This window comes from Thermomyces lanuginosus, assembly GCF_041956635.1.
Source record: "Thermomyces lanuginosus strain ATCC 200065 unplaced genomic scaffold VTN49scaffold_28, whole genome shotgun sequence".
Taxonomy (NCBI): Eukaryota; Fungi; Ascomycota; class Eurotiomycetes; order Eurotiales; family Trichocomaceae; genus Thermomyces; species Thermomyces lanuginosus.
The window spans coordinates 377,400-397,748 of NW_027192362.1; the positions used below are offsets into that span (position 1 = coordinate 377,400).

At 52.1% G+C, this 20,349-nt stretch overlaps 6 protein-coding genes across 6 annotated transcripts; 2 read left to right on the forward strand and 4 right to left on the reverse strand.

Annotated features, from left to right (window-relative positions):
- Positions 1-82: 82 nt before the first annotated feature.
- Positions 83-2,332, forward strand: VTN49DRAFT_3252 (uncharacterized protein; the record flags this gene model as incomplete). The annotated part of the gene is made up of 6 exons (XM_069411068.1): positions 83-360; positions 426-742; positions 804-1,197; positions 1,251-1,378; positions 1,433-1,475; positions 1,531-2,332. The coding sequence occupies 6 exons, from the start codon at positions 83-85 to the stop codon at positions 2,330-2,332; spliced, it is 1,962 nt and encodes a 653-aa protein (XP_069268530.1).
- A 312-nt stretch (positions 2,333-2,644) lies between these two features.
- On the reverse strand, positions 2,645-4,474 carry VTN49DRAFT_3253 (uncharacterized protein; the record flags this gene model as incomplete). The annotated part of the gene is made up of 2 exons (XM_069411069.1): positions 2,645-3,615; positions 3,676-4,474. 2 exons carry the CDS (start codon positions 4,472-4,474, stop codon positions 2,645-2,647), a joined length of 1,770 nt encoding a protein of 589 aa, XP_069268531.1.
- Positions 4,475-5,217: 743 nt separating this feature from the next.
- Positions 5,218-5,439, reverse strand: VTN49DRAFT_3254 (uncharacterized protein; the record flags this gene model as incomplete). Its single annotated transcript, XM_069411070.1, has 1 exon — positions 5,218-5,439. The coding sequence occupies one exon, from the start codon at positions 5,437-5,439 to the stop codon at positions 5,218-5,220; it is 222 nt and encodes a 73-aa protein (XP_069268532.1).
- Positions 5,440-5,461: 22 nt separating this feature from the next.
- Positions 5,462-6,546, reverse strand: VTN49DRAFT_3255 (60S ribosomal protein eL19; the record flags this gene model as incomplete). The annotated part of the gene is made up of 4 exons (XM_069411071.1): positions 5,462-5,614; positions 5,672-5,822; positions 5,889-6,158; positions 6,437-6,546. The coding sequence occupies 4 exons, from the start codon at positions 6,544-6,546 to the stop codon at positions 5,462-5,464; spliced, it is 684 nt and encodes a 227-aa protein (XP_069268533.1).
- A 446-nt stretch (positions 6,547-6,992) lies between these two features.
- VTN49DRAFT_3256 (uncharacterized protein) lies at positions 6,993-15,297 on the reverse strand (the record flags this gene model as incomplete). Its single annotated transcript, XM_069411072.1, has 6 exons — positions 6,993-7,550; positions 7,601-7,742; positions 7,794-7,875; positions 7,931-8,086; positions 8,141-15,118; positions 15,177-15,297. 6 exons carry the CDS (start codon positions 15,295-15,297, stop codon positions 6,993-6,995), a joined length of 8,037 nt encoding a protein of 2,678 aa, XP_069268534.1.
- A 271-nt stretch (positions 15,298-15,568) lies between these two features.
- Positions 15,569-20,349, forward strand: VTN49DRAFT_3257 (uncharacterized protein; the record flags this gene model as incomplete). The annotated part of the gene is made up of 9 exons (XM_069411073.1): positions 15,569-16,301; positions 16,350-17,022; positions 17,076-17,975; positions 18,029-18,814; positions 18,867-19,008; positions 19,059-19,443; positions 19,492-19,705; positions 19,758-20,088; positions 20,155-20,349. The coding sequence occupies 9 exons, from the start codon at positions 15,569-15,571 to the stop codon at positions 20,347-20,349; spliced, it is 4,359 nt and encodes a 1,452-aa protein (XP_069268535.1).

Genomic DNA, 20,349 nt, shown 5'->3' on the forward strand with positions numbered 1-20,349 from the left:
AGACATAATTGCGAAATATATTACCCGGCCAAACCAAAAATATTCGCGCCAGCGGCTGTTGCCGACCCGCATGTGAGAAATGATGGAGCGATCGGAACCAGCGTACAACAGCTACACTCCCAGCACCACCACACAGGGGAACGAGCCATCTCCTGCATCGGAGGACAGCAGCAACAATGACAGCAAGAAGCGGAAAACGACAACGCAGCAGCCGCCGTCTCGCAAGCACAGTCGGGTCCTGGCCGCTTGCGATGCCTGCCGAATAAGCAAGACGCGGTGCGACTCCGCCCGGCCGGTCTGCGCGAAATGTGTCAAACGGGGGATTCAATGTGTATATCCTGACAAAGACCTTTTCTCAATGTACGCCGTCGACTTTTTTTTTTGTTATCCGAGGCTTGATTTATCACTGACTCTTTCACCGATAGCTTTGAATCATGGGGTGTGCGAATCTTGAATGCGGTCGAGCAACAGGAACGGCTTCTATCTGAAATCGTGCAGACGAACAAGGAATGCCTCCGGCATCAGCAAACAGCCGCGGCTCCTCAGATTCCAGTCGCCCCACAACCGCCAGAACCGTCCCTGGATGATGCAGATCTGGAGGCGATCTCCCGCCATGATGCGCTGCGAACGCCCATCACCGGTGCGAATGCGATTCTCGATTGGCCCATCTTCCCTCGAGAGAAACCCGTGTGCACGTTCCCTCCGGAAGCATACGGTGAAAAGCCCGATCGCTTCCCGTCAAGTATGTCTTCTTTTTTGATTTAGTAAAACCATTGCAGTGTACCGTCTAACACACGCTGCAGCAGGAATCACATCTATGGATCCAGCGCGCATGCTGGAACTACGCGACATCTACATGCGCAAGATACAAATCAAGAACCCGATCGTCGACGCTGACCAGTTGGATGCACATATCGGGCGGGTATTGGAAAAGGGCTTTGACCGATCCCCCTCGTCGTGTCTGGTGCTGCTCACGTTTGCGCTCGCGGCAATATGGGGCAATTATCCCGAGGATGACCTCCGAACTGTAACGTGCGAGTCCGGGCCCTACTCAACCCGACAGACATACGTGACACTTTCGGTCCCTGATGATCGCATGCGGGAATCGCTGACATATCTATCCATGGCGCGCGAGAGGATGTCCAGTGCATATCTGGATGACTCGCTGCTGGGTGTGGTGTGCTTTTGCCTCTTCGGGTAAGTAATGGCATCTCAGGCCTGTGCAACATCAGGGCTCAGACCAGGAATAGGATGTGGTATCAATATAATATCGAACCGATTCCCGGTTGGAAAATGTTCCGTACGGCGTCGATGCTGTGGGAGTCATATAACGTGAAGCATCGCAACGGCGACACACAGCGGTCGAAGCAGGAAGAAAGTGAGCTTTCCTTTGGCTATTAAAACAGAGATATCCGATTAACCACGCCCTTAGGTCTCGAACAACGGCTGTACTGGACATGCCTGAAATCGGAGTGGTATGTACAATCCTCCGTTGTCCATTACTGCTGTTTTGACTGACAAACGAAACAGCGAAGTGCGATATGAACTTCCCGACCTTCCACCCTGCAACCTGGCCGAGTCAGACTTCCCCTTCTCCCTGCCTACATTCCCCATGACGAAGAGTTACGAAGAAAGCACCGAAGACATCCTCCAGCGGGAGAACCCATCGAATAACGCCCCCGCCGTATCATATTACTATTACCTCGCCGAAATCTCTCTCCGCCGACTCCTCAACCGCGCCCGCAACGCTGTGACCAATCTCTCCCCGACCGCCGGCCCGCAGACAATCCGCCTTCTCGACGAAACCATCCCCAAACTCATGAACCAGCTGCAGCAGTGGCTCGACTGCCTCCCGCCATCCCTGCGCTTCAACATCCCGCTCAAGTCCCGCCCTCCGCCGAACGAGCCGGAACTCGTGAAACTGGTGCGGGAACGTTACGTCGAGGTCCGTGAATTGCTGCACCGCGCGTATCTGTACGTCTGTTTGCATGCGGGGAATGCGTTGACCCGCGAGCAGGCCGAGGCTTACGGCGCCAAGGCCAGCGAGGCCCTACTGCTGTCTGTCTACCGTATTCAGACCGAGAACCCGTTCTTCCGCCACCCGGGCTCGTGGGGTGCCTGCCGCGTCAGGTTCAATCATGCCCTCTGTTTGGTTGCGGCTTTCCGTGCCAAGGTCGCTGGTGTGCCGTCGGCCGAGTATGTCACTGTGCCTTCGGCGTGGGCGGACTGTGTGCGCGTGGTTATCGAGAGATTGAAGCAGTGGAGTGAGGAGGGCGCGGGAATTAAGGAGTTGAGTATCTTGCTGGAATGGGCTATGCATGGACTTGCATAATTGGTCGGGTTTGTGGAGTTCCTGTTGTACTGTACTTTATGCCCAAGTAATACCTCTGTGCAATATGTATGTATCACGAAAAATGACAATGAATGCTTTAACGGAAGCCACGAGGAAAAAGGTCAGATGCTGCGTCTATTTAAAGCACGATACATGACCCCGTAGATAACCATCAGTGATGCTAGCAGGATACATAGCACAGGGATGGTGATCACCATAAGCCATCGTCGAGTCCCGCGCGCGCAAAACGGTTTTCAGGGAGTAATAATCAAATAATAAAACAACGAAAGAAAGAAAGAAATGAGCGAGGTGTCATTTCCGGCTTTCCCTCTTCAACCGCCGACGTTTTCGATTCATCGCCGACAGTGCCTCCGGTGTGAGAATGTCCGGCGGCAGCTCAAATTCCCGCTCCTCGACGTCCGGAATCGGCTGCCCAAACGCTGTGCGGTGACGACCGCGACGATGGCCAGCAATCGCCGCGTCCCGGATATGCTTTTTGGCGTAGAAGGAGGTGAATGGGCGAGCATTAGCGGTTGTAGTCTCTTCGGCTCCTGACGGTGGTAATACTTGTCGCGGAGCCGATGCGGATCGTGCTTCTTGTAGAAGTTGTCGAGCCGCCAGAGCGTCGACGTCGTTGGTTTCAGACAACTCCCCGAGACTTTGGGTGTCACATGTCGACGCTGCGGGAGCCTCCTCTTCCTCCTCTGCCTCCTCGAAATCCGCCGGTTCTCGACTCTTTTTTACTGCCACTGCAGCCTGATTTGATGGACGGGGTAGAGCCTGCGACCGTTGGGACTTGCGGCGCTTCTCTTCCTCCTTCCATCTGTTGAATTTCTGGAGCAGTGCTGACACTTCTTTGATGAGAAGGTCCCGTCTTGGCTCGTATAACTTTTTCTCAGTTTCAGTTACCCCAGTGATGCCCATCGTTCTCAGCCAGTCATGTCCTTGCAGCTCATCCAGCAAACGATCCAGTTGAATCTTTTCATGCTGTGCGCGTTCCTTCTCGATATTACGGAGTTGTTTCTCCTGCCGTTCATGCCGTCGATGAGCTTTGAAGTAAACATCGTCATCCAGTGGATCACGATCGACGTCTCCAGGATCGGGGAGTTCGACAATTTCACATGCGTGCAGGTTCTGTAGGGGATTTCCGAAAGGAGAGATGTCTTCTTCATGACGGAGTTGTGTCCTCGTTCTGGGCGGGGAGGATGATGATGTGGAGAGGACGAAAGGGGATTCTGTTTGATCGTCTACAAGGGTGATCACGGTTTCTGGGACAAGGGAGTCTATATATTCAAAGCGTCAGAATAACATTGGTATCAAGTCAATTCGATGCAGACACTGACCATGCTTTACCGGGTCCAGGCTGATCATCTGCTCGTAATTGGCAAAATACATGGCCAGCTCACTCTTTGTTCCAGGCCCATGCGATCGCAGTGATCGTTTGCCCGATGTTTGCTCATCTTGCGTAGTTTGCGTGGCTGGCCCATCCCGAGATTGTCTCTCAGTAGTAGCATCTTTCTGATCGGCGGGTACGGAGTTTGTTTCAGTGGTCGCGGCTTCGTCTTCAAGAACCACAGGCTGTGATTGATCCTGCCGGCGCCCCGAACGTCGTGTAGCAGCGACATTAGTAGCAGAAGTAGCGTAGGAGGCGACAGGGTTGGCGTTTGCCGCGCGCCTGCGGGCGGAAGAAGAGCGATCGGAACCGGATATCGTATCGAGAGGGTCGGGGGAATCACGGTTTTTGACCGACTGCTTTGTGGTAGTCAACGCCGAGACTGATGCCATCGAGCGCTCAGCGCGGCAGATTCCGTTGATCGGCGGGGGCTCATTGTCAAGTTTTCGGCTCTTGCGGGCGAGGGTCGGCTCCTGCTGGTGGACGGCGCCGGAGGGAGACGGTGGCGGAGAAGGCGAGGTGTCCCGCCGGGGCCGTTTGCGAACAGGGTTGTTTGGGGCCTGTTGAAGCAGGTTTGGAGGCCCTTTATGGCCAGGACGAGGATTATGATTATTGCTGGGGTTTCTAGAGACAATATTCGAGTTGCCCTCCCCGTCGCCGAACCTGGGTCGTTTGGCGCGCGGCTTTTCTGTCTTTTCGCTCGGTCGCTCCTGGTTTTGCCGCCGCCGTGATTTCTGCTTCACATCCATCCTCTGCCGTAGCGTGCCGAATTCAGCACGGAAAGAATGTGGGCGAGTTTGTCATGGAGGATTTCATGGTTGAAAATTTTCGACAAAGAATAATCTCATTCAGGGGTTGACGGCGAACCAGACAAATCCTGCCGATGGGAAATAAGATATTGTTCCTTGGAGAAGAGCTTTTTTGGATGCTTCGATCTGGTCTGTAATCGCAGGAAATTCACCGACAATCAGTCAACCATCAATTGCGAGACCTCAATTGGCATGCCTTTTGTTTCTTACCTATTGTTATCCGTTTGAACAGTTAAGGTCATAATTGTCTAGCTGTTTTTCAGTAGTAGACTGCAGTAAAGAGATTTGTAGATGAGTTCATCTGTCCATCCAGAGTGCTTGCGTCAGAACCGATTCTGCAAATCATCCTACACCTCAGAATCTCTGAATATTAGATTATCGAGTTCTGATGATTCAGCTGTAGATTCAAATCTGATAGCTGTGTATATACATAATTCAATTGTATTCGGATATGAGAAGCAAGGGAGCGTGCCCGATCACCATGGAATTAGTATATGACGACTCCAAGTCCCCAAGAGACTTCAAATGCATACAGCTTGGCCGGATGTAGCATGATCGCGGCATGTCAAGAAAATCGGCACTCTGTGTCAGAGACCTTTGAAATTCACTGCAACGTCAAGATATCGATACGCTCGGCCCGTCCCGTCATGACAATCAGTAGTTATGTTATATCAAAGATACTTTCAAGCGTGACAGAGGAACAGACCAACATTGAATTTTGATCTGTCTAATTCATACTTAATTGACCGACATAGAGTAAATGCACAAACCCACTCCACATCACGTCCCATGTCCAGTAATCCGGCTCCCGTAGAAATCAAACATCGAATTACCCGGACTTTGAAAGATGTGCGCCGTGGTCCTTGAATTTTAGAGCCATCCACAATCGTGACCTCTGACCGCATCCATCGACACCCAGGAGACCATTTACTCCTGCTCCGCCTCAGCAGCCGCAGCGTTCCGCTTGGCATTGATACGCTCCAGTCGTCGCTCACGGGCAGCCTTGGTCTTCGCACGCTTAGCATCCATCTCCTCCTTGAGGATGCGCTCGCGTTGCTTCTCGGCCTTGGCCTTGTGGATCTGTGGCATTCCGTCAGCACATCGCCAACCTGATCAAGAAAAATATGAGGGACGTACATGCTCGATCAGAGCGCGCTTGTGCTTGAAGGTGTTACCCTTGCTCAGCTGGTACAGCTCGTGGTACAGATGCTTGTCGATCTTGCCGGAGGCGCGGTACTTGACGAGGAGACGGCGGAGAATACGCTGACGACGCATCCACAGGACCTGGCTGTACAGTTGCAATCATTGTCAGACCCAGCCCCTGAATACCGTAATCTCGTAGCACACTACGTACCTGGGCATCCGAGCATCCTTGGTACCCTTGCGCTTACCCAGACCACGGTGTCGGCCGATACGGCGGGCGGCATTGAGCTCGCGGGCGCGAGCACGCGAGTGCATGGTCACCGGCTTGCGGATGATCAGGCCATCGTTGATCAGCTTGCGGATGGTTTGCCGGGAGTTGGCATTGGAGATCTCGTTCATCTCATTGGGATCGAGCCAGATCTTCCGCTTCCCGCAGCCGATCACGGAGGCCGCGAGGCGCTTTTGCGTACGAAGGTTGACCCTGTAGAAAATCCGCCGTCAGCAATTCATGCCTCAAGTTTCCCACGATGGATCAAAATTTCCCGTAAATCTCAAGGTGGTGCGGTGGCATCAAGGGCTCATCGGTGCATTGTTCCATAAAGGTATAGCAGCATTCAAAATCGTCAAAGGGCGCACTCACATCTTGACTACGGCGTATCGACCTTCGTTGGGCGGATGGAATTTCTTGAGTCAAGGTCGACTGTCGGGCGGATGATTTCAGTGAGGAGTTTGAGACGGGGTGGCTGATTAGCTAATCACTTAAGCGAGAAAAACGCTATCCCACATTTAGGGTTCAAGCCCCAATGCAATTTCCCGTTCCGGTTGCCGACTCGGTCCCGAACTTCGGATTGGTGATCGTTAGTCATCATGATGCGCAGACTGTCTGATTGGTTGGATGTTCACCAGGCATGGTCAAGCCAGTTGATGTATTTCAGAGACCGGATCATCCGTGATATTGGCCCTAAAGCTCGCAAGAGATGGATTAATGGAAATGAAAATGGTTTGGATCTTGACAATGAGAGACAGTAGCTAGTCGTTTTGGTTGATGCCGACTCAATGTTATATCTGAAAGTGCACTATCACAGTTTTGACTTTTAAGCAGGTAGTCAGTTCTCTGTTCTGAGAAATCGCTTTCTACTGCGATACCATTCTGGAACTATACTATGTTTTATTGACATCTATCATGGCAGAACGAGTAGTTTATACATCATCAACCATAAGACAACCCCTATAAGCCGACCTAGGCCATAGATTTGTAAAGGGAATCATGATAGCACTCGAAGAAACTTTTTCAAATGCATCATCCAGCGTGTCATCACTCATCACCAAACATGTCGGTTCCCAGATCTAGCCTGCCGATACTCCATACCTCCTTCTCGTCTTCCACTTCATCGTTAGATAAGCCGAGACCACCTTGGCCGCCTTCGGCTTCTCTCCGTTCCCGAGCCTGGCCAGCAAGTCGTAGCGCTACTCGCTTGAAGTAGTCGGACATGCTGCGCTTGGTTCCGGGAGGGAGTTCGGCTCCTGGTCCGGCCATATACTTGTCAAAGACGGCGCTCTCAGAATCTACCACCGAGAAGATGGACAAGAAAGCCGCCTCTGCAGCGAGTTTGACCGGGATGATGGTATCTCGCACACTGGAGAAGATCGCAGGTGCGAGTACCGGCAGATGAGGCCGCACCAACTCCGGATGAAGGCGGCCAACCGTGCGGAGCACCACCAAAACCAGACGACGGGTGTCAGAGGGATTGCCTGGTGCAATGATCGGTGCCAGGGCTTCGAAGACACTCTTGAGGGACTCGAAATTCTTGCCGTCTGCCTCGGTGAGGATGTACTTGCCAGCAGCCAGAGCGCTGTTGTTCGAGATGTAGGGCTACAAAGTCATTAGCACATGCTTGATTCCTCCAGAGCAATTTAACTTACGTCCGAATGAGCAAGTCCACGGCAGATCACCGAGGGCGTCTCAGCTGGGAAGTTCTCCAGTAGCAGCTCAGGTGCCTCTACCAAGACTGCGTTCAAGCTCAGAATAGACGCATGAGTAAAATTCGTTGTAAGCGCTCGGCTCCTAATAGAATCGTTAGCACCACCGGTGCCGAAGAGAAGGAACAACACATACTTGATGAGCGGACCAGCAGTGGCCGCAGGTAGATTCTTGACAAAGGCGCCGACAAGTCGAGCATGAGTAATTGCCATGGCATCTGCAGAGATGTCAGCATTCCATGTAGGTAATGATCTCGTGGAGTATCAACTCACCAGTCTTCTCACTGCTATCATCATCAATGAGGCCCAGAACGGCGTTCCGAGATGTTTCACTCATGTTAGCTCCCGCCTTGCTGACCACCTCGTACAGAGCCTTCATCATAGCATTCTTCACTCCATCGTCATCCGTCTTTGAGCCGGAAATCAATTCTACATCAATGTGAGAAAGTGGCCCAGAAAAATGAACACAAGGACAACTCGTACCTGCAACAAGTGGATCGACCCTTGGTGTGAGGGTAATCAGGATACCCAAACCCTTGGCTGCACGATTGCGCAACGTTTCGCTCGATGGGTCTGCCAAACCCCGAGCGAACGTTCTCTGCAGCTGAGGAAGGAATGGCTTGACGGCCTGCGGTATCTTCTCAAGTAGCTTGTTGAGTGCAAAGAAGACTGCAGATTTGATCTCCACCGATCTCTCCGACACAACACGGATCAATGGACCTGTGATTTGGGTTACGAAGGGCTTCAATGAATCAGCCCCAGTCCGATCAATGATATCCGCGATTGCCAGAGCGGCTTGTGTCCGTTGCTCCACAGTTCCGTTAAGCAACCCTTGGAGGAAGATGGGGAAGATAGCCATGATGCCCTTGGGCAGACTGAAGCCAGGTAGGTCGGCTCCCGGAACTCCAACTTGTTTCAGAACTTGGCGAGTCGGGATCACCAAGAGCTCCATTTCCTCCTTTCGGATCCTGGATGTCAATTGGCTCAGCGCATTCCAGGCAGACTTGACCACTTCCTTGTCTCTGTCATCAAAAGAAATGAGCAGCACACGAATCAAATCTTGATGGTATCTGGAGAAGTCAATCTCGGCATCAGAGAAGAACTTGGCGAGGTGGTCAGCTGCCTTCGCTCGACGTCGGTGGTCATCATGTTTCACCAAGGTCATCATCACATTGACAATGACATTGAGACCGTCAAATTCATCCACAGAGAGGAGGATTGTATCGAAAGCGCTGCCAAGCTCTTGCTGACGTTCCTCATCATCGGTAGCAATGATTTCATCCATAAGCGAATTGAGGATGGTCGGCAGCCGACGGGTGAGAGCAGAGCTGGCCACTTGTGCAAGGGATGCAAGAGCGCGAGCGTTGAAAACGGAAATTGGAGTCGTCAGAAGGGTAGGGAGGAGGTTTGGAAGGATCATGTTGGCACGCGTAGTCTCGGTAAGGAGCGTGAGCAGAGCTGCAAGAGCCTGCTCGGCCTCGGCGGCATTGCGAAGCAAGGACAGCAGATGTGGGAGGACTTGGTCGACTGCCCTCTTACCCAGGCGTTGCTGCAACGCATCGAATGCCTCAGCGCCGGCTTCTCTCACGCCTGCATTGCTATCGACAAGCGCCGTTCGAACGATTGAGAAGAGCACTTTATCATACTCCTCCAATGCCTCATCCGTGGCTGAGACGATGAGCTCTCGAAGGGCGATGCTGATACCTTGCCTTGCGTCCGCGTCGGAGGTTGCTTTCAAGCCATCCTCGAGAGACGGCAGTAGAGTGGCCAAGACGTTTTCTCCCGCCTTTCTGATAAGGTCTCCAAGAGCGTTTCCAGCGATGACTTTCTGTTCCATGTTGGATGAGCCGAGACGACGGATAATCAACTGCGTCAAGGTAGGAACCAAGTCCTTGAGTGTCCTTGGCGATGCCACGAGAGCCTTCCAGACATTGACTGCAGCACTTCTGACAAGACCGGAAGTATCGCAGCGGCAAATATAGAGAGCAGACAGCACTTTGTTCCGCTTCTCTTCTCCCAGAATCCGGAGAAGGGACTGGCCAGCCTGAGTAGCACCCTCTTCTTGTTCCTCGGCATCGGCTTCGGCGTCGGCCCTGGCGGTAATACCTGTGATGTTGAAAAGAAGATCGCCAACCAGTTCAACCGAGCTGAGTCGAATACGATGGCTATCGTCAGCCAAACCGCGCTCCAGCTCCGGAAGAAGAAGGTCAATGGCCTTCGACGCAAAGTTCTTGACCAACAAGCGACCAGCACGCAGCGCAGTCTCGCGAATCGACTCGATGTCATCCGCCAAACCAGAGAGAATCGGGGGGATAATCTTATTGAGATAGGCCGCGAAGCTGTTACCGAAACAAGCAGGCAAGAAAATGAAAAGAGACATGAATCCTTCTCTGACATGGGGCTTGGAGCTGGAGACATTCTGCAAGATGGACGGCAGAGTCTCTTCGAGTCTTGTCGTTCCCAAGCCCGCAAGCACTTCGGAAAGAGCTTGAGCAGAGCCCAGCCGATCCCCAGCGCTGGTGTCGGACTTGAGCGTAGACATAAGGCTTGGGATAAGATCCGGTAAGGTATCTTCTCCCAGCTTCTCAACAAGCGAACCCAAAGCCTTGGATGCGGTAGCCCGAGTGGTGGGAACAGGGTCAACGACAGCGACACGCAACCCTGCCACCAGAATTGGTAGATGGGAAATGAGGTCTTTGCGCTCAGTAAGATGAGCCAGGCTACCGATGATCTGGGCGGCTTTACGCTTGGTGTTCGACCGATCCCCAAGACCACGCTCAAGGATACGGACGACCAGTGCAAGCGAGGGGGCATCCAAATAATGTACAAAAGACACTTTGATCAACGCATCCAACGCTTCTTCGGTGTGCTTAGTAGGATCACTCAAGGCCTTCAGGAGGATTCCAACCAAGCTCTTGATCTCTGGGTTGCTGATGACTTCTCCAAAGCGCTGCAAGCTGCGGTTGGCAGCATTGCGCACCTCCTTATGGGTATCGTTCAGCACTTCAGTCAGCGGAGGAATGATATCAGGCAGACTGGCTGCCAGCTGCTGAGGGTCTAGGTATGCCATAGCTCCCAGCAGATCACATGCACCTTTCTTGCTGCGCCATTGGGTGTCATCAAGTCCTTCCAACAGTGTTGGGAGAATTTGTTTCACACCATATGAGCTCAAACTTGAGAAGCAGGACTTCGCCGCGTCCAGGCAAGCATCTCGGACGTCGACGCTCGGATCACCGAAGCTCGTGAGAAGATGTGGAACAATTTTAATGACATATGGCTCGAACGTCCGTCCAAGAACCGTCGAAAACAGCTCGTAAGCTAGAAGTACGCCCTGCCGTTGATACGGATCCTTCTTATTGCCCAACGCCTCCTCCAAAGAAGACATGATATTGTATTTGCGCAGAATGACGACACCTTTTCCGCGTACAATGCCGGCAAGACCATAGGCCGCACCACGGCGAGATGCATACTTCTTGGCATGCAAGAGCTGATCAAGCAAATCTTTCACATAGCCTTCAGTTTCAGGGCCCAAGAGCCGCACAAGAGGAGGCAGACAATCAGCTACAGCGGACTGTACCATCTCAGAAGGCGTTGGGAGCGCCGCCAGTAACTTCTGAATGACGGTGCTTAAACGAGCATCGCCAGATTTGAGATGTCTAGCCAGTGAGCCATAGAGCACAATTACTGACTCATTTAGCCAGTCAGAGGCCTCCGTGGCCTTGTCCGATGTCTCCAAAGTATTCTCGAATAGTGCCATCAACTCCTCAACCCTTTCTTGGCCGCGTTCCGCAATCACTGCTCTCCCGCTGTCGGCCATCTGCCTCCGGACTTGAGCGTTCTTGTCAACCAAGGGCCCCTTTTGAATCAAGAACTCCATGAAAGACACGACCGTGTCACCCTCGAATTGACTAGCCAGGGCTCTGAACGTAAGAGCAATTCCGCTCCTGACCTCCCATACATCAGTTGTGTCGACCTTCATTGGCATTCCGTACTTGTCCTTCTCGGGAGCTTTCGGCTTGATCTCATCTTCATACTTCGACTGAAGCTCCGACAGGACTGTCGCAAACGTCGCAGGATATGACTTGACGGCGTGTGCAAGAGCTCGGGCAGCCGCTCCACGCAATTGTGGGTCTTTGGAGCTGAGATATTTCACAAGGTGAGAGTATGATTTCTCATCGACCTCCAGAGCATTGTCTTCCCAAATCGTTTCCGCGAGCTCGACGTTCTCCTCCACTTGATCATGGCAGCAGAGCCAGATGTGCTCAGAAAAGTCCAAGTCCGTCAGGTCAATCTCGGCTTCAATGACTTGCAAGACGGCAGTCCGAACGGAAACGTCAGCCGAAATGGTCCCTTCCAACAACACCGCTAATTCATCCCGACTGAGATTCGGTGAGATACATCTGCAGAAGTCTGAGAGAGTATCCTTGACCAGTTTGTAATGCTGAGAATATTTCGACAAGCCAGTGATAAGACGCTGCAAAACATCTTTCCGAGGAAGGCGAGCATCGGAAAACGAAGAGGAATGGAACGACAAAAACTCAAGAGAAAGGAGAGCTTGTGTGCCCTCTTCCTCCCCTTTTGGCTCGTCGATGCCACCGCGATCAAGGACAAGCATGATGAGCGGTAGCACATACGCGAGTGTCGGCACGTCAAACGGCAATTGCTCCGACGTGAAGCGGAGTCGGTAAGTGATCTTGGAGATCAGCTCGCCGAGAGGCGATGCTTCCAGGGCAGGTGCTAAATACGCGTTCCCGATCGCCCGCAACGTAGCGACGCCAATAGATGGCGCGAATGAGCCGAGACGGGAGGAGATTTTACTAGCACACGCGATGAAAGTGGTGGAAACAGTATCACCGACAAACATGCCAACATTTGCACGTGCCAGAGACAGAAGCGACGTAACCGCAGCATTGATCCATCCCTCGGTATCTGTGGGTGGCCCGTTTGCAAGGCCACGGATGATTCCCGACCCTCGCTCGATTCTTTTCACTTCCGATAAGACGTCCGCTCGAATCTTGCGTTCCTTCTCCAACTGTGCATTAACCTTGGCTTGCTCATCCGGAGACAGTTTCTTCTGCGCCTGGCCCTTCTTTTGGGCAATCTGCGCTCGGAGCTCTTCCTCCCACTTTAGCGTATCGTAGTCCTTGATGTTCTTGCTAGTGAGCTGTTGGGAAGCCTTTGTATTGAGCACATCAACGAACAGCGTGCCTTCTGGAGTTTTCGCAATAGCCGCATCAGTTGCCGAGAAGCGTGAAATGCGGCTGGTGTCCAGGTCGTCGCGGATGAGATCAACGACCCGTGGCAGCATGACATCCGGGCTGACGAATGCCAGGTCCGCGGCCGCGCTCCAAACAGCAGCACTAGCATTCGGAATCGCTGATTGCACGGGGTCTTCAATGACACCAGTCAGTTGCTTCAAGAAATCGTCCGGCCGTTCGGAGGCCAACTTTCCAGGATCGATGCCGATTTTCAGGCAAGAATCGATCCAGGACACGTGCTGTACAAGTTCCGGCCGACACAGCAAAACGGTACGGATCATCTGATCTTGAAGGTTCTTCTCCACGTCCGAAGTATCGGCAGCGGATGTGCTGGAGGGGTGGACCGAAATTGATTTAATGATGAGGTAAAGCAGGCTCTGGCTTCCATCGCCGCAAAGCGCTGCCGCTGATTCTTTGTCACGAACAGCCAGAGAGTGTATCCAGCTCCAAACTCCATCGATTATTGCATTCCCAACCGTAGACACGTCGTTCTGATACACGTCTGACAGTGTCCTGCAGAATTCAGGTCGACATTTGGAAGGAACATTGGGGTTGACAATGGTGTATATGAAAGCCTGGGCCCATGCATTCCTGGTTGCGGCATCATAATCTCGAAGGCTTGCTCGCGTTGACACGGCTGCTAATGCACGAGTGTTCCATTTGAAGTCGGTCTCCGAACTTGCCTTACTGTACACCTTCGGGTTCAAGAACGGCGCTTTTGGCGCAATTGCCACGAATTGTTTGGCGACGTCGGTCCATTCGGCGGCCGTCGCAACACCCGTTTCGTGCACCCGACCCAGCAAGGCAACGTAGGCATAGGCAATTGAAACAAGGCCACTCTGCGCCGCTGGCAGTGGGTTGGCCACGACTTCATTGAAGGAATTCTTCAATGTCGACAGCAGTTCCTTTATCAGTGGTGAATTGGAGGAGTCCGATATCACATTGTTGTCCGCGTTCCAGAAAACCTCACTAACTTGCAGTTGCCAGAGTTTACGGAACGGGACTCGCTTGTCGGTGCAAGCCTTCGAAATCGTCGTTACATTGTCCGGCTTGAGTGCGACCTTTGAGTTGACAAGATGAGAGAGATGCTTGCATAGTGCTTTGAGCTCTGGGTCCAAGGCCGCCTCACTCGGTTCCTTCGCGGATATTTGAATGAGACCAGCGACAACCTCAGTGGACAGGTTGTCAAAGCATGGAACCGCTGACAGGAATTGAGCATGCAATGCACGCTGTTCAGCGTTGGTGATTTTCTGCGACTTCAGGGGGCCAAGAATTTCCCCGACCACCTTCAGAAGGTCGTCTTCGGATTTGCATTTAGTCATGAGCGATCGGAAAGATTCAACGGCACCGTTCCTGACTGTCTGATTGGAGGATTTCAGGTTAGATACCAGAGGTTTCACGAGCCGAGCATTGGTCATGTCTGAGAGGTCTATCTCTGGAGACAGCGATGTACAAAGCGGTGGGATGACGCCATTGAGCACAATCTCCGGAGATCTCAAGATCGCTTTCTCCAAGGATGGAAGCACTTCCTTTTCAAAATCATCCTTGGTCACATAGGTAGCGAAGAAGTCCGAGAGGGCAGTGGCAATGTGCGACGGGATGGCGGTTCGGGAGCTGACCACCTCCTTCACGTAGAATGTAATGACTTGTGTTTTGACGCCCTCTGCAGCTGCCTTCCGGGACTCGAATCGCGCTGTAACGCCAGAAATCACCCCGATAAAAGGCGCATTTCGCTGAGCGCGAGTTTCCCCTGTGAGCCGCACAATGGACTCCCGAACAACTTCCTCGCCCAAGTTTTCGGAAACGAACAGAGCTCTCAGGGCACGTCGCGTGACTCTGAGCGCTGCACGCTGTACCGATGGTCTCACAAATTGTTCTAGGCACAACTCCAGTACCTTCGCGTGGGCGGAAATGACGTCCAGGATGAGGGTGAGGGGAATGGATGCCGTGCTGAAATGCTGCAAGATCGTAGAACACCAACCCACCAAGGCAAATGCCGAGGCAGGTGCAAGGCTCGATTTGGTGCATTCTCTCTGCAATCTTGCGACCAGACGCCGGAGATCCTCCTGGTCGGTTGTGGCACGCAAGATGGCCCGTAGGCACTCTTGAACCGCAAGGCGGGAGGGGCGGTCGATATAGTAGGGATAGGTGAGGAATAGCAGGTCTAAGAGTGGTTCTCGAGCTTCGCCAGACACAAGCACCCCTGCAGAGCAATAATCATTAGCCAAACTGTGTATGAGCGTGGAGTTGTTGCAATGTACCATTCTTCTCCCGGACCTCTTGGAGAGCCCGCACCCGACGCAACGTCGAGCTAGACAAGAGGGCATTGGCCAAGCTCTCCAGGTCCCCATTCTGGACAGCATCCCATTTGATCTCGTCCATCTTAGGGGAATCGGGGCATGTCGATAATATTGAAGCTAACTTGCGGTGGATTTGAGTCCCGCAATTGTTGTGATTGTGTCATAAAACTTTTCGATATTTTGTGGTGGGGAGCTTTTGTACCTACTGTGCCATCGCCCAGAATCCATCAATTTCGCCCACACAAAAGAAATCCCTTCAGCACCTTCGAATCTTTACCATCGCAGAGACTACAGTGCGAAATACCTGCAGAACTTTTCAGAAAGTACCTCGGAATCTGGCATGAAACTCCAAAATGGCACCGAATAGGAAGAAAAAGAAGCCAGCATCGAATCCTGCTCGTGGCTTTACGACGGTTTCCGTGCCCTCTAAACCCAAGAATACGGGCTCTGCGGCCGTTCCGTCGCCTGACGGAGTTCCAGCGACTTCATCAGAAGGTGGCAAGTCCACGCCGTCCACGGAGACGCCGCAGCCGGAGTCGAAGGAACCTAGTCTGCAGAATTTCACTCCAGAGGAGCTAGAAAAGCACTTCGAGGAGGCGGAGCTACAGAATTTCGTTGAGAAATATGCTTCCAAGTGTAAAAATGACGCCTCTCGATTGGCGTCTCGGTGTGAGACCGAAAAGAGAGTCCTTAGGCCACAGGCCGCCCCTCTTAACATGAACGAATGGATGCCGGAGGAGACGGTGAACGCGATCATAGAGCTCACTGCAGCGGAGGAAAGGGCCCGTGACTCCCAGGCGGAACGAAATGGGAGCGGTTTCAAAGAAGAGGATATGATTGTGCGCCTATGGACGTTGAGAGACGCGCTAATGAAGCTCGGGTTCACAGAGCAGAAAGTAGAAGAATTGCTAAAACATGTATTAGTGACATATTCTTCTGGGCTCGTCAATAGCGATATCGCAGGAAGCCTGGATGAGTTCCTGGAATGGCTCGCATTGCATTGCGGCCCAGAGGAGCTTCCTTCGTATGACAGGGAAAGGGATCCCATTGCAAAGGACCGCGAGGCAACCATCTCTTGGATGACTGGTAAAATCTACAGGCTCGAGCGTGAAGCCTTACACTGACTAGCCTTAGATGATAAAGAGGCCCACGTGCCTCATCATAGAAAGGATGGCCACGAAGAATCCAAGAAACCCGTCGCTGAACCTGTCGTCGCACCAGAGCCAACAGTAGACTTGGCTGAAGGAGACGATGACACCGATGAGTCCATAGACCCAGAAGATTTTACGGAGGAATATGTTTCTCTGCAAAGTCGGCTGTACAATTTACGGCCAGAGCTCTTTGACCAATCGAAATCTGGGAGTAAAAAGTCAGGACGTGCGGCAACAAAGACAGTGACTCAGGACTCCGACCCACAAGTGCGCCGAATCCAGGCGAAACTCTCAAAGATTGAAAACGATGTTCTGTTTGACCGCGAGACAGCTGAGGCTCGATGGAGGGAGCGGCTTAACGAGTTGCGAAAAGAAGCTGCATTCAAACGGATCAGGGAGCGCCAAGTTGAAGAACCTTTAACAAAGGCTTCTCCTCGACAATCCGATCCGGAGCCCGAAGATAATCTGCCCGGGGACGTTTTGGAAAAGGGCGGTGATGAAGAGCTTTTTGGTGACTTGTTTGCCGCTGATGAGGCGGAAGCTGCCCCCTCCACTTCTTTGTCAGAGGCTCAAAGTTCGCATATTGAACTTCGAGATTTTGGTGATCCTACAGGTTTGAGCCCCAGAAGGGTGCTGGAAGAAACTTGCCGAGCCAGGTATGTAGTCGGAAGAATATGGTCGCACGAGGCTGATGGCGTGTCAAACACAGGGATCCTAAATGCAAAATCAAAACCAAGGATTTGTCAAGTTCAAACCATTCGAATCGAAAAGCTATCGAAGTGCAATGGTCCAAGCCGCAGGATGAGATCTGTTCCATTTCGTTGGAAAAAGTCACCATCAAATCGAACGCATGGACTGTATTCGTATCGATGGACAAAATTGCTACTCCTACACTGACACAAGCGGAGGGATACGTGTGCACGCTCTGTTTCTTCCTCATCTCAGCGTCGGATTCAAAAGAAAGCAAGCCATTCAACCGGCTGCCGGCTGCGTGGAGAGACTTGTGGATGGAATTTGTTGAAATTAGGAAACAGCAGGAAGAGAAAACCAACAAGGAGACCTGGAGATATCTTCGCGATCTTATCAAGGAGACTTCTGGCGAGTGTGATCACGACGTCGTATTAACGGAAAACTTCCGGAGGCGCAATGCAAACGCGAAAGAAGCAAAATCTACGGAGTTTGGCCAAAAGATTTCGTCGACTGATGTCGAGGCGTCCGGCGCACATTTGACCAAGTTATGGGAAGAGAGGTCATCGCGGCCATCGTTCCAGCGCATGATCGAGTTTCGGAAAACCTTGCCTGTATGGGCATATAAGAAAGAGATTCTCGACACCCTTGCAAGCCATCAAGTATTGATCGTTTGTAGCGAGACAGGCAGCGGCAAGAGTACGCAGATTCCATCATTCATTCTGGAAAATGAACTCTTAAACGGACGCCCGTGCAAGATCTATGTGACCGAACCTCGCCGGATTTCTGCAATCTCTTTGGCGCGACGAGTCAGTGAAGAGATTGGCGAGAAGAGCAGTGACATTGGAACAAACAACTCGCTTGTCGGCTACGCCATCCGACTAGAAAGCAAGATCAGCCAGGCTACAAGACTCGTATATGCGTACGTGCATCTGAATCGTTTTGGGTTGGGGGGTTTGAGCTAACATGGACCAGGACAACAGGTGTTGTCGTGCGGATGCTGGAGCGGCCCAGCGAATTCCAAGACATCAGTCATATCATTCTAGACGAAGTCCACGAACGTACGATCGATAGCGACTTTCTCCTGATTGTCCTCCGACGGCTATTAGTGCAACGTCCTGAGCTCAAGGTTATATTGATGTCGGCTACAGTCGATGCGCGATCTTTCTCGAGATACCTTGGAGGCGCTCCCGTGATTAACATTCCGGGACGCACGTTTCCTGTCGAGATCAAATATTTGGAAGATGCCATTGAGTTGACGAATTACCGCATAGGAGAACATTCGTCGTCGGGCATCATTGGAGATATTGATGATGACGACGATTCGTCAGATACTCCTCGGAGCGAACGGGAGGTTAGTGGTTTGAAAGCAACGTTGGATGGCTATTCAAGCAAGACAAAGGACACGGTTCTGAGGTTCGACGAATACCGGCTGGATTATGCATTGATCACAAAGCTGCTGGCCACGATAGCGACTGATCCACAGCTATCGCAATATAGCCGAGCCATTCTGGTGTTTATGCCTGGTCTCGCTGAGATTCGGCGACTCCATGATGAAATTACATCGAATTCAATGTTTGATGGAAGTTGGATTATCCATACACTGCATTCGTCGATTGCCAGCGAAGATCAGGAGAAAGCATTTCTGGTACCCCCAGAGGGGATGCGGAAGATCGTGATTGCCACGAACATCGCAGAGACCGGTATCACCATCCCGGACATTACTGCCGTGATTGATGCCGGGAAGGAGAAGGTGATGAGGTGAGTAACACCTGGACAGTTCCGGCCGGGTTTCAATCTCACAGTCTGTCAGATTCGACGAGCGACGTCAGATGTCGCGATTGGTAGAGTCCTTCATTTCCCGGGCCAATGCAAAGCAACGCCGTGGACGCGCTGGTCGAGTTCAAGAAGGCATATGCTTTCATCTGTTTACAAAGTACCGGCATGACAATTTGGTAAGTTCGACCGTCAAAATGCCCATGCAAGTTTCGCTAATTCTGTGCAGTTAACGGAACAACAAACGCCGGAAATGATGAGGTTATCATTACAGGATCTCGTGTTGCGGGTGAAGATCTGCGATCTGGGAGATGTGGAGCAAACCTTGCTGGAAGCAATGGATCCTCCCTCACCAAAGAGCATCCGACGAGCGATCGATTCGCTGAAGGAGGTGAAAGCTCTAACAGCGACAGAAAGCCTGACGCCTTTGGGGAAGCAGCTGGCAAAACTTCCGCTCGACGTCTTGCTGGGAAAGCTTATCATCTACGGGACCATTTTCAAGTGTCTGGACGCGTGCGTGAGTATCGCGGCAATCCTGTCTTCGAGGTCGCCTTTTGTGAACACGGTTGGCACCAGCAACCAGCGGGACTTGGCGCGGCAATCTTTCAGGAGAGGTATGTTTCGTAGAATCGATGGCATAGAATTTGACTGATTCTTTGCAGGAAATTCAGATCTATTGACCGTCTACAATGCCTATCTGGCGTGGAAGCGGATAAAAACCACTTCGGGAGCCAACGAGTACACATTCTGCCGCAAGAATTTCCTTAGCCCTCAAGCGTTACTCAATATCGAGGATGTTAAGACGCAACTTCTTGTCAGCATTGTGGACGCAGGATTCGTGAAGCTTGATGCGGATGAACAGGCGGCACTACGAAGGTGAGAAAACCCTTGTTTTACTGTGACGCGGCTACTGACAATACGGCTGCAGAGCACGCGTCACCGGACGCAATCGAACGTTCTTCACGGTACCGCAACGGCTGGACCACAACAGCTGCAAGGACGTTGTTGTCAACTCTGTGATCGCGTGGAGCTTCTATCCCAAGCTGGCGGCGCGAGAGGGTAAAGGCTGGCGGAACGTGATGAACAATCAAACGATCACGGTCCATCCAACGTCAGTTAACCGGGGATGCGACGCGAGTATTCAATGGCTCGCATATTACCATGTCATACAAGCGCGCAACCGGCAGAACCATGCACATGAGACCAGCGCAGTGGAGAGTTTTGCAGTTGCTCTGCTTTGCGGCGAAGTTGACTTCAAGGTACATATGCCTGAGAGGAGATATTCCGGTCCAGCGATTTTTTTTTTTTCAACTAACAGAGAACAGTTTTATGCGGGCGTGATGTCGATTGACAACAACCGCATCCGATTCGCCGCGCGAGATTGGAAGCAGATGTTGGCGCTGAAGAGCCTGACAACGCATATCCGTACGATCGTTGCAGAGATTATCCGTCAGCCGGCCAAGGAGTTCACGCACCGTGAGCGACAGTGGATGGAGCTATGGCAGAGTGTTTTCGACTAA